The following is a 13,535-nucleotide window of genomic DNA, read 5'->3' on the forward strand; positions in this document are numbered from 1 at the left end:
TTGAAGTCACCTGTACCCACCTCAATGCTGTCCTCTGCCACCTGCCTCCTTGGGAGGCATGGGGGCGGCCGCCCATGCTCCTGGCAGGGGCGGGGGTGGTGTGGGGGACTGGTTGCAGTCTGGTCTTAGCCCCAGTCCTTGGCAGTGACTCTGCAGACCTCCCAGGCTTTGGGAAGCAGGGGAGGGGGCCAGGGGTGGGGGGGGTGACCCCAGAGCGGCATCAGTGGGTGCTCCATGGAGGGGCTCCCTGCGCTCTGCAGGCTGGACCCACAGGGAGAGCTGGGGGCTGAATTCTCCGGGTCAGGGAGCCTACGGTGGTTCGGTGAAAGGTCGTGGGTTTGATGCAATGATCACAGTCGCAGCTCCTGTGTGCTCTGCCGTGGCCACCCCCTCACCTGGTGCTGAGCCTTGTCCTCTCCTCCCCTCGAGGCTGGAAGCCTGCTGGCTCCCGGTGGCTCTTCCTTCCGGATTTTCTTGTCTTACAGACTGTTTTCTCCCCTTTTCCTGCCTTGCTGGGGTTTGGCTGATGCCCTAGGGCCATGCAGGTGGGAAGGGTACTCTGGGCCCAGGTTACTGTTAACTGGTCCTTGTGGTCTTGCTCTGGAGGTTCAGAGACGTTGAGTAGCTTCCCGGGGGCCACCCAGCCACACTGTTTAGACCAGCCCCATCTGCACACCCACCCTGCTTTCCTCGCCTGTGTCTGCAGTCCCGGCTCTGCCCCTCACCAACCCAGTGACCTCGGGCACGTCACATAACTTTGCTTGCCAATAAGTTGGTTTCTTTGGAAGTCACATTGTGTGGGAAAAGTGCTTGGCCCCCAGTGAGCATGTTTCGGACCATCAGTCACCCCAATCTGACAAGCTTTTCCCAAGGCATTCAGGGGCCTGCATGGGCTGCTTCCATCTTACTCTTCCCCTGAAGTCAGGGGATCTGGTTCTCACTTAACACCCCTCCTTACCCCTTCCAAATTCACTTATCACCCTTCCTCCCTTGGATGGGTGCCCACCTCATTTCTCTTTGCCCACTCATTCACTGCTTCTCTGAAGCCTCTGCTCAAACCTCATCTCCTTCAGGAAGCCTCCCTTGATTGTCCCTCACTTTCCTTTTTCAGAATCCTGTAGACCCCAGGGCTTGGCCAGACTCTCCTCGAACATCCACAAACTTTTCACTCCTTCCTAGCTCCCCTTCTCCTAGTTCAGTGTCAGCTGACAAGGCCTGTATTTCTTGACAGGTTGTGCTTTTTTAAACCCTGACTTCTCCAGGAGACTGAGATATCCTCTGCACCCTAAAAATGTTTGCTGGTCTGTCAGTCCTTCCAGAACCCTTTGAGAGAGACTGCTTCTTATTTTTGTCAGACAAAATCTCGGCAGAGAAGATTTGTCTGCAGTATGCTGTTTGCAGCTGCAGTACCTAAACACTTCCTGCGACAAAATAAACACTCAAAAAAAAAAAAAAAAGGTTTGCCAGAAGAGTGTTGAACAAATGAATACCCCAAGCCAGATGTTTAGAAGCTTGTGAACCCAGATGCATGCCTCTGGGGCAGGAACAAGGTTAGAGAGGGAAGGGCTGGTGGGAGGTGCTAGGGAGTGTGGGGACTAGGGTGAGTGGTAAGCTTGTCACTCTTTTAAATGGGCAATCAGGGGACTTCCCTGATGGTCCGGTGGGTAGAACTCCAGTCTTTCAGTGCTGGGGACAGAGGTTCGATCCCTGGTCAGGGAACTAGATCCCACGTAGCCCAATTAAGTGTTCACATGCCACAGCTGAGACCCTGCACAGCCAAATAAATAAACATTTTTAAAGGGTGGCAAAGGGGCAATCAGACCTCAGTTCCCAGTCTGTGGCCATAAGGGAGTGTGATCAGGCTGCCTGATTTTTTTTTTTTTAAGAGAAGCTGTCTGTTCAGCTTTTTATGCAGCAGCTTCTGGTTTTCCATAATGGCAACAAACGCAGTGTTTTCAGAAAGCTCCACAGCCCGAACACGGCAGTCTCAGGAGCTGGCCCTGCTTGGTGGACTGCACCTGTTGGCAACCTGTGGACTTGACATTGGTCCTCTTTGGCAGTCAGCAAATGGATACCTGCCATGTACACCAGCTTGCTCTGGAAGGAAACCCGGATCAGCTGGGGAGGACACGTGCCCTCCAGTAAGCTGTGGGGAATGGAGGCGGCTGCTTGCCTGGCCTCTTCCCCTGCGAGCGAGCCTTTGTTCTCACCGAGGCCTCTTGAGCTCGAAGCTACAGCACTGTGTTTGGGGTAGACTGTTCCAGGCGGTGTGAGTTTCCTCAGGCTGCCAGAACTCGTCACAACAACCAGGCTGCCTGGAAACTATAGTGATTCATTGCCTCGTGGTTCTGGAAGCCGGAAGTTGGAAATCCAGGGATTGGCAGGGTGATCTCTTGCAGGTGCTGCGGGGAGGATCCTTCCATGCATTTTCTCGCTTCTGGTGTTTGCTAAGCATCCTTGGTGATCCTTAGCCTGTAGACGCTTCACTCCAACCCTGTCTTCGCATGGCCCTCTTCCTGTGTCTTTTCATCCCCAAACCACCTCCCAATCCATAATGGAAAAATTGTCTTGCATGAAACCTGTCTGTGGTGCCCAAAAGGTTGGGGACCACTGCACAGACTTTCTTTGGATTTTCCGTTTTCCCACTGATGCTTGTTTTCTGGTCCAAGATCTGATCCAGAATCCTCTGTACTTCATCCTCGTGACCCCTTGGTCTTTGCTCTGTGACCATTTCTCAGTCTTCCTTGATTTTCCTTACCTTGTCACTTTTGAAGAGGACTGCTCATGGAATCTGTAGAATGTCCTATGATTTGGGTGTGTTTGATATTTTCTCAGGAGGAGGCTGGCTTGTGGATTTGGGGGAAGAGTTCCCCTGAGGTGAGGGGGTGCCCTTCCCATCATGATATATCAGGAGCACCCAACACCCTGACTGGGGGTGTTTATGTCACTACAGGTGGTGTTGACTTTGCTCCCTTGCTCAGGGAAGTGTCAGCTGTGTCTCCACTGTCAAGCTGTTGTCTTTCCCATCCCTACTCTGTGCATTATTTTTTATTTTTATTTTTTTGGATGTGGGCCATTTTTAAAGTCTTTATTGAATTTGTTACAATACTGTTTCTGTTTTTACATTTTGGTTTTCTTGGCCAGGCGGCATGTGGGATGTTAGTTTCCTGACCAGAGATCAAACTTGTGTCCCCTGCATTGGAAGGTGAAGTCTTAACCATCACTCTGGACCACCAGGGAAGTCCCCACTCTGTGCTTTAGAAGCAAGTCCCTGTCCAGCCTACTGTCAAGGGGAGGGGAGACCAGCTGCACCTCCTAAAGGGCGAATATCAAAGATGTTGTGGACTCAAGTGAAAGCTGCCACGATGCTTAGTAAATATTTGGGGAAAATGCTTTGCAGCTATGCAAATTTCTCATCTTTCCTCAACGTTTTGCCAACCAGTTTAACATTCACGGAAGGGTCTTGCCTGTAACAATTAGCACCGTGGTATCTAATAGTGATCTTCTGCTTCCCTTAGTCCTTCTGGGTTTAGTTAATTGAAATTCTGTAAGGCTTCCCAGGTGGCTCAGTGGCAAAGAAGCCTCCTGCAGTGCAGGAGACACAGGCTTTGATCTCTGCATCAAGAAGATCCCCTGGAGAAGGAAGTGGCAACCCACTCCAGAATCCTTGCCTGGGAAACCCCACGGACAGAGGAGTCTGGTGGGCTACAGTCCCTGGGGTCGCAAAGAGTTGGACTTGACTGAGCACACATGCACATACACAAAGAACATGTGTCCCTTCTCTCTCCTTTGTTTATTTATTCTATCATTTATTTACATCTGTATAGATGTGTGGATATTTATTTTATTCTTCGGGTTATAATCTAGCACTGGTGTTATTTACTTTGCTTCTCAGACTGTTCCAGCTTTGGCCGTCAGAAACTCTTTTAGGTTGGGTCCTGTGTACTTTTGACCCCCCCTGCCCCCATCCAGCCTTTTTTTTTTCCCTTTCCTTTTTAACACTTCTCTACTTAAAGATGTTCTGGGCTCATCTTGTATCTTTCCTGCCCCAGCACTGAACTCAGTCATTCCTCCAGGGAGAAGTGGCTCTATTTTTTTTTTTTTTTTTAATTTGGCCATGTCCCTTTGCATGCAGGATCCTAGTTCTCTGACCAGGGATCGAACCAGTGCCCCCTGCAGTGGAAGCACCGAGTCTTAACCATTAGACTGCCAGAGAAGTCCTGAGAAATGGCTCCTTTTACTGGAGAATGGTGTTAGAGACCAAGACCTAAGAGCTGGTGGGCTCATTGCTCTGGGCTGTCATGGCTTCTTGGCCTTCTCAGCTGCTGCCTTTAGGTCCAAAGCCTCTCCTGTGTTCCAACCCACGAGGCCTTGCACCGTGGGCCCTGCTCACCTTGTTGCTCTCCTCCCCTCTGGCGCTCCTCAACACTCTGCAGCCACAAGGATCTTCTTCTGTCTGTTCTGCAAGCACTTGAGTTTGTTCCCACCTCAGGGCCTTTGCACACCCATGTGCTCTGCCTGGAGTGCTTCTCCCTGGGGGTCGTTCCACAGCTGGGCCCTTCTGGTGATTGAAATGTCCAGGCCAACTCTGAGACACTTTTCTGCACCCTGATTCTAAAATAGCTATGCCCTCCCCTCCCCTCCCCTCCCCTCCCCTCCCCTCCCCTCCCCCAGTCACTACCCCATCCCTCTGTGTACGTTTCTGAATTTAAGGTTATCATTCTTTTAAATATTTATTTACTTGGCTGCATTGGGTCTTAGTTGTGGCACGCGAGATCTTGGTTGCTACACACAGACTCTCTAGTTGTGAGGTGCCGGCTTAGTTGCTCCAGGGCATGTGGGATCTTAGTTCCCTGACTAGGGCTCGAACCCGTGTCCTCTGCATTGCCGGGCAGATTCTTAACCGCTTGACCACCAGGGAAGTCCCCAGGATTATATTGCTTATTGTCAGTATGGACCCTCTATGTGTTGCCTGCCTCCATGAGGACTCGAGGCTTTGTGTTGCTCACCCCTGGGTCCCCAGGGCCCAAAACAGTGCCCGGCGCATAGTAGGTGCTTGGTGAACTTTTGCTGAGTGACTGAGGAGATGAAAGCATGATGCCATTGCTCCTATTATTCAGATGAGTAAACTGAGGCTGAGAGACCTGAGATTTGCTCAGAGATACCCTGCTGTGGAATGAGGAGTTCTGGTCTCAGCCTGTGTGGCCGAGGACCCCTGGTGCCCACCCTGCTGGGGAGGGCAAGATTGATGTTAAGTAGTGAGACCTCGAGGTGGGAGGCCTGCATGACAGGAGGTGAAATCAGATTGATCCAGGGAGCCCAGGGTTTCTTACCAGCAACCCTCTTGGAAGTGAGCGTGGCCTTTCCTTGTCGGGAGATGGGTGGAGACAGGGCTCTAAGCCTGGCTGGGGTCCATAAATGAAGAGGGTCCGTGCAGGCCTGTCAGCGTCTCAGACTTGAGACCCGATAGTGAGGATGCTGGATATCACTGCAGGGTCTGGGGACACTCATCCGGACAGGGGTAAGGCATGCTGGTAGACCCCTGCATGCATGGCTCCCAGCCGTCGGTTTGTGAGCTTTTTGCAAGGGTTTTGGGTGCAGCTGAGGACCCCGCCCCAGAAAAATTGATCCCACTGTACAGTCGGATGGGGGCAAGCAAGTTCACAGGCCTGATGGCCTCCCTGTGACCCCCGCAGACCCCAGCTGCTGGGCATTGGAGGTTGTGAGGACGGGGCTGGGGGAAGTGGGTCCTTGGGTGTGTCTTTCCCCATTTTCTGTGTCGGTCTGCATCTCTGACTCTCCCTCTGCCTCCTTCTAGGGCTCCATCTCCCTTTCTTTCATTTTTATTTTATTATTGAGGTATGGTTGATTCATAGTGTTGTGTTGTACTGTACAATTCTTCTGCACAGCAAATATATATATACACAAATATATACATTCTTTTAATATTCCTTTTTAAAGTTTTGCCTCCTATATACCATTTCCATTCCTTTATTTATCCTTAATTGGAGCATAATGACTTTACAGTATTTCATTGGTTTCTGCCACACATCCACATGAATCGGCCATCGGTATACATATGTCCCCTCCCTCTTGAATCTCCCTTCCACCTCCCACCCCGTCCCACCCCGTCCCACCCCTCTAGGCTGTCACAGGACACTAGGTTGTCATTGAGCTCCCTGAGTCAGTCATACAGCAAGTTCCCACTGGCTGTTTTACATGCAGGAATATTAATATTCTTCCCCTTCTGGTTTATCATAGGATATTAAGCGCAGTTCCCTGTGCTCTACAGTAGGTCCTTGTTATTTATCCATCGTTCCCCCTGCCCCCCCCTTCTTTGGATCTTGTCCTCCTTTGCCTGGAGGCCTGTTCCCCTCTTGTCTCTGTCTCTCTCTCTCTGCCAGGCTCCTTCCCCTTTGGGGCTCTGTCCTCATTTGGGATCTTATCCACTTCTCTCTCTCTCCCCTCGCTTCTCTCTGGGGCGCTGTCTGTCTTTCTGCCTTCCTTTTCTCCCTCATCCTGGGTCTCGGTGTCTCTCTCTCTGCCTCTCTCTCTCTCTCTGAACCGCCCGCATCCCTCCCACCCCCTGGAGTGCCCCCTGCCCTCTGAGCAGTGCTGTGTGTGGCCTCCTTGGTTGAGAACCCCTATGGCGGGAGGGGTCTGGCTTCGCCGACCTGAGGCGTGAGACCCCTCGAGTGTTTCCTGGAGTTCCTGCCGCACTTAATGGCTCCCACCTGCCTGTCGCTGGCCTGTCCACATCACCCCCACCCCAAGGGGGCAGGGCAGGGGCTTTCCTGGTTGGAGGTGGCTTGGGATCACCAAAGCCAGACCCCAAGATCCTGCCTCTATGTGGCTGCAGCTTTCAGGGGCTTAGTCTGCCCAGTCTGCGTTCCAGGTCTAAGGCTGTGGCTTTTTCTCTGTGGCTGGTTTCCCATGGCTGACAAGAGAGGGGAGCTTGGGTGTGTGTAGGGGTGATGGCAGCTCCGGGGAGGGCAGGAAGTCAGAGGACCTTGTCCCCCCTTTGAAGCCCTCTTTTCTTGCAGACCATGCTCAGCCAGAGTGTGGGTGGGGGGCACCTCGTATAGTGTAGAGGAAAGATACACATTGGCAGTACGTGGCTTGCCCTGGGGTACTATGGGGTCTCTTCCCTCACCGAGAACCCGTGATGGGGCAAACCTCAGCAAGGGACAAAATTCCTGAAACCCTGCCTTTCTGACCTGCCCTGTTGGCTGTCTCCTTCCTGCTTAGAAACCAGGCGATGCGGAAAAAGTTAATCTTGTACTTCAAGAGGAGGAATCACGCCCGGAAACAATGGGTAAGTCATCACTGGGGCCCCCAGCCCTGGAATCTCGTCTGCTGCCCCCTGCCTTCTGTGGACCAGGCTTCCTGGAGAGTGGCAATAGTCCCCACCACTCAGGTCACGGCCCCCGGGACACCGGGGTTCTGAGCCTGATTCCTGAGTGTCTGGGGCATGAAGAAAAGCCAAGGACAGCAAGAGAAACGGGAAAAGACAGCAGCTGCTTTAGTGAAGCCGGGGGCTCGGGGCTCAGCTGCCTCAAGGAGGCAGGGGTGTGGGCGAGACGGGGTGCTGGGGACACTGCCCCTCCTTTTCCAACCTGGAAGAGGAGAAAGCATAACATTAGCTGGGAAAACTGGTCCCTTGTCAGAGGACCCACTGTGGATATTTTGGGCAGAGAGAGGTCTGTTGGCAGAGGTGGAGGACGGGGGTGGGCTATGTGCTGGGTGGCGGTGATTGTAGGGGATTCCCTGAGAAATGAGCCTTTCCCAGCCCACTGTGCTCATTCTGGGCTCAGGAAAATCAGGACCCAGAGAGGCAATGAGGCCTCCTTGCTTAGACAGTGGTACGACTCCTGCATTCTGCTGCATGCACACTCCAGTTTCAGCTGGGAGGCAGCCCCAAAGCAGAGACAGCATACACCAGAGAACACCTTTAGTTGTGGTTTAGGGTGCTCGATTACATCACTGGTTTGCTGGGGGAGGTTAGGGCTGAGGGGTGGAGGGAGTGTTACCCATTAGTATTCAGCTGTGAGAGGAAGAAAAGCTGGCTCGGATGGGCTTAACCAGTCAAGGAATTTCTGTAGCTGTCAAAGTCTACTGAGTGGAGTCCAGGGGTGGTTTGATCAGGTTGTACCTGATCTGATGTACCTGAAGTCTATACAGTTTCTTGGTTGTTGTTTTTTTTCCCCAGCTCTGTGTTAGCACATTGACAAACTGATTTTCCTTTGGGGCCTGAATTTCTGTAGTAGGCTTGGAGGCCAGAAAGAGAGAACTACTCTTTTTTAGACCATCTCACAAAAGCTCGGATGGTACCACTTGAGGGCCCTGGACCCTTTGAAACAGTTCCTAACCCACCCTGCTCTGGCCCTAGATGTCAGCTGGACCCTCAGAGAAGGGAGATGCTTCTGTCTCAGATGCTGAAGGACTGAGAGGCTGGGCGGGGCGGGGGGCAACACCTTTGGACTCTGGGGACCCATGGGGTGAGAAGTGGTGGACTTCCCAATCTTCCCTTTCTTGACCTTCTCAGACTCCTAAAGTGACTGGATGGTGACCAGAAGCACCCAACTGGTTAGATGGAATTCATGAAACATGGCATCCCATGTTATTCATTGAATTAAGAAATATTTACTGAACACCTGCTGTGGGCCTGGTGCAGTGCTGAGCTGTGTTATGCTGAGTGGAGGAGACAGAGGGACAAGTGCCGTGCAGAGAAGTGGGGTGGGATACAGCCTGGATGTCCCACCTCAGAACTGAGAGAGGAATGACCAGAAAGGATGACCTGTGTGAATATCTGGGGGTCTGAGTGTCAAGAAGAGGGCACAGCAAGGGCAAAGGCCCTGAGGTAGGAACCAGGATGGGGTAACATGGGACAGAATGCAACAGGCAAGTTGAACTACAGAGCATGAAGGAGGAGACTGGGGGAAAACCATTCTGTACTAGGATGGAGCATTTGGATTTTATTCCAAATACAGTGAGACAATTTATTCTTAATAAAGAATACAAAATCTTTAATGTAAGGATTTTTAGCAATTCAGAAAACTTGACAGTCATGTAGGCAGCTTGACAGAATACGGTGAACACCTACATGCCCACCATCTAGAATTCCTCATGGTTAACATTTCTTTGGGCTTCCCAAAGAAGCCACCTTCTTTGGTAAAGCTACCTTAGTGGTAAAGAACCCACCTGCCAATGCAGGAGACGGAAGAGATGCTGGTTTGATTCCTAGGTCGGGAAGATCCCCTGGAGGAGGTCATGGCTACCCACTCCAGTATTCCTGCCAGGAGAATCCCATGGACAGAGGAGTCTGGCGGGCTACAGTCGATGGGGTTGCAATGAGTCAGACACAACCAAAGTGACTTAATGTGTGCGCACAGCATTTCTTCTTTGCATTCACTTTGTGTGTCTGTGTGTCTGTGTGTATGAATGTTTTTGTGTTGAACTCTTAGAAAGTAAGTGTGGATGTCCAGACTCTTACCTGTCATGCTTCCATGTCTCTCTCTTGGATGAAGGAAATTCAGGAGCACACCTAAGGATGTACAGCTTTTCCCGAGTGGTCCTGCCTGGGAGTGAAGGGCATGGTTAGGGAGGTCCTTTAGCTGGGGAGAAAGGACATCTGATCTACATTTTAAAAGGATCCTGGTGACTGCTGAGGGTGGGGCTGAGTGGACGTAAGTTCTCAAGAAATCTCCCAGGGCTCCTTGGAGGTCCTTTGAGGGGATGGAGGGGAAATGGGCTTATTTAAAGATAGAGGAAGAGGAACTGGAGACTTCTAAGAAACTCTGGGTGGCTTTGTGGCCAAGCTGAGCCCGTCTTAAGAGAGGCTCTTGTGAAAACGAATTCGGAAACCACAGAAACTATGACAGGAGGGCATCAGGAATGGTCTTGCTCTAGTTCTTATATAACGAGCCCCAAGTCCTGTGCACTGTTGTCAGGCGGGGCCTAGAGGGGGCTTGGTCAGGACGTGCCCCTTCAGATCTGTGTGTTTCCCGCCTCCACCTGAGTCAGTTCTCTTCCGGCGGAGCTCTCATTTTTCAGAGGTTTCTGGGACTGTGACCTAGCAGCCCAGGCTGCCCTGCATGCCTGCTCTGCCCAGAGAGCTGAGGCTCTTTTCCCGGAGGGGTGCCCAACCCCAACAGGAACCCCCACCGGGCCTGCCATATCCTTCCCTGAGCTTACCCCACGACCCTGGAAGCCAGATGTGTGTGTGTGTGTGTGTGTGTGTGTTGGGGGAGGGGGGTGTAAGGCTGAGTCACTGATGCACAGGTTCAAACCCCATCCACCATACCTGCTGTGAGTGGTCCTGGGAGAGCTGTCTGGCCCCAAGCCTTGCTTTTCCCCATCTGTGAAATGGGGTCATGGTGGCGCTGCAGGAAGCGCAGTGCCTGGTGGGGAGAGTGGGTGTGATTGACGGTGGCCCTGCAGGATGGGTTAGTCAGCGGTGAGCCCAGCCTGGACGGTGGGTGTATTCACTTCCTGAGGCGGCGGTAACAAATGGCCACAGACTAGGTGCCTGAGAACAACAGACATGTACTCTCTCTCTCTGCTGGAGGCCAGAAGTTCAAGATAAAGATGTGGACTGGCTGTGCTCCCTTTAGAGGCCCTAGGGGAAGCTCCTTCCTGCCTCTTCCAGCTCCTGGTGCTCCAGACATTTCTTGGCTGTGGCCCCAGGACTCCCATCTTGGGCTCCATCCTCACCTCCCCTTTCCCCTCTCCTCTCTTACAAGGACATCTGTCCTGGGATCTAGTGTGTGTGTTAGTCCCTCATTTGTGTCCAACTCTTTGCAATCCCATGGACTGCAGTAAGCCAGGCTTCCTTGTCCTTCACCATCTCCCAGAGCTTGTTCAAACTCAACTCTATGGAGTCGGTGATGCCATCCAACCATCTCATCCTCTGTCGTCCTCTTCTCCTCCTGCCCTCCATCTTTCCCAGTATCAGGGTCTTTTCCAATGAATCGGCTCTTTGCATCCGGTGGCCAAAGTATTGGAGCTTCAGCATTGGTCCTTCCAATGAATATTCAGGGTTGATTTCCTTTAGGATGAACTGGTTTGATCATGCAGTCCAAGGGACTCCCAAGAGTCTTCTCCAGCACCACAGTTTGAAAGCATCAGTTCTTTTTTTAAGAGATGGCTAAAGGATGCATACTCTGTATCCCCTGTACCTTTGATGTCCTTATGCTTCACATCTGGCTTTGTCCTGACTTGGCCCAGCATCCGCTTCTGCAGCCTGAGTGATGGGCCGCAGGACACATGCTGGGAGAGCCCCAGCCTGTCCCCTTCACCCATCGCTGAACACGCAGGACAGCCAGTGGGGGAACATTTCTGCGACTCCGTGGCACCTGAGCCACTGAGCCCAGTGGGAGAAAGCCTTTACATGAGGCTGCAGGCTCCCTGGGGGTCTGGAGGATGCCAGGTCACTCGGTGACCACAGAGATCAGCTTCCCTGGCCAGCCGGCTCCAGTCAGCTCCCTATCACCTCCCTCTGTTGGCTTGAGACTGTCTTCCTCAGTTTAGGAGGTTCCTCCTGGGCACCCCTTCTCTTATTTCCTCCCTAATTGTCGAGCTGCATCCTGTCACACCTGGCAGGGCAGGAGAGGTTCAAATCCTGGCCCTGTTTGGTGACCAGGGCAAATCATTGAACTCCTGGCCTCAGCTCTCTGTTACATTCAGTGGGGACTGTAGGAACACCCACGTCATCAGGCTACTGAGCGAGAGGCTGCAAGCATCATGCTTGGGGCGACGCCCGGACTACTGTGGGTGCTCGGAACTGTCAGCTGCAAGCCGACCCTCAAATTCAAAGGGACCCCGAATAGCCGAAACAGTCTTGAGAAAGAACGACCAAGTTGGAAGACTCAATTCCTCATTTGAAAACATATCGCAGGACTTCCCTGGCAGTCCAGTGGTTAAGAAGTCACTTTCCAACACAAGGGACATAGGTTCGATCCCCGCTCCGGGAAGATCCCACATGCCATGGGGCAGCTAAGCCCGTGTGCCACAGCTACTGAGCCCACGCTTTAGAGCCCTCGAGCCATAACTATTGATCCTGAGCACCCACAGCCCATGCTCCACAACAAGAGAAGTCACTGCTCGCCACAACTGGAGGAAGGCCGCAGGTAGCAACGAAGACCTAGCACAGCCAAAATTAAAAAATAAATTAAAAAAACCCTGCAAAACTGCAGTAATCAGCACAGTGTGATCTAGCCTAAGGACAGACACGAAGGACAGTGGAACAGAATAGAGAGTCTCGAATTAAGCCCTCACATCTGTGGCCGGTGGATTTTTGACGGGAGGCCAAGTCCAATCAATGAGTTAGGACCGTCTCTTCAACAAATGGTGCTGGGACAACAGGACAGTCACACATCAGGAATGGAGCTGGACTCCACCTCACAGAATTAACACAAACACTCACCCGAAATGAGTTAGAGACCCAAATGCGAGAGTGAAAGCCAGGGCTTCCCTGGTGGTCCAGTGGTTAAGAATGCAGCTGCCGTTGCAGGGGACACAGGTTCAATCCCTGGTTCAGGAAGATCCCACATGCCTCGGAGCAGCTAAGCCCCTGTGCCACAGCTACTGAAGCCCTTGCTCCTAGAACCCATGCTCCGCAACAGAGGAAGTCACTGCAGTGAGAAGCCTGTGCATCGCCACTAGAGAGCAGCCCCTGCTTGTTGCAACTAGAGAAAGCCCTCATGTAGCAACGAAGACCCAACGCAGCCAAGAATAAATAAAATAAATCTTAAAAAACCAAAAACCTCTAAAGCCATACAATTAAGAAAACCCCTGGTGGGGAATCTTTATGACCTTGGATTTGGCAGTGGCTCTTGGGTGTGACCACCAGAAGCATGAGCAGTGAAAGGAAAAGTAAACACACTGGACGTTCTCAGAAGAACTGTCAGGATCCTGACCTCCTGTCTGGACTGTGTGATCCAGGCCTGATGGCCCCCAAGCTCTGAACTCCCACCTGTGCAGAGGGGATGGCAGTCACCGCTTTTGGGGGGTTTGGGAGAGTCAGTCACAGGAAGGACTCAGCTCTGTGCCTGGCCCATGACGCAGTGGTTCCTAGGCCAGTGTCAGTGGTGATGCCGATGGTGTGATGGTGATGATGCTGTTTATGATGATGACGACAGGATGGTGAAGAAGATGATGATGGTGATGGTGCTGGTACAAAGAATCTTCACTGAGGGTGACAAACTGTAGTCACAGGGGCTGTCCTTTTCCTGTGCATATTCTTGCCCCTGGCACCTGCAGGCTAGCTTAGCGGTGCTCCAGCCTCTGAAATGTGTGAGACAGTGTGTGAGTACATGTGTGCTTGAGAGTGGGTGTGTGAGTTTATGAGTGAGTGTGTGTGGTTTGTATTGTGAGTGAGAATATGGATGATGTATTTGTCACTATGAGTGTGTGTGTATAAGAAAGTGTGTGTGTGTGTGCGCTTGTGTATATGAGTGGGGATGTATGTGAATGTATGTGCATCAATGTGTGTGTGTGTGTGTGTGTCTGTCAGTGTGTGATCCGTATCCTCCCCT

At 52.0% G+C, this 13,535-nt stretch overlaps 1 protein-coding gene across 25 annotated transcripts in view; it reads left to right on the forward strand.

Moving 5' to 3' along the window:
- NCOR2 (nuclear receptor corepressor 2) overlaps positions 1 to 13,535 on the forward strand; it is a 232,829-nt gene that overhangs the window by 117,433 nt on the left and 101,861 nt on the right. For all 25 annotated transcript variants that reach the window (XM_070475104.1, XM_070475121.1, XM_070475096.1 and 22 more), the window contains one exon: positions 7,249 to 7,315. In XM_070475104.1, the coding sequence (XP_070331205.1) occupies positions 7,249 to 7,315 (67 nt within the window). The remainder of the gene's footprint in view (positions 1 to 7,248; positions 7,316 to 13,535) is intronic.

Source organism: Odocoileus virginianus, chromosome 12 (assembly GCF_023699985.2).
Source record: "Odocoileus virginianus isolate 20LAN1187 ecotype Illinois chromosome 12, Ovbor_1.2, whole genome shotgun sequence".
Lineage (NCBI taxonomy): Eukaryota > Metazoa > Chordata > Mammalia > Artiodactyla > Cervidae > Odocoileus > Odocoileus virginianus.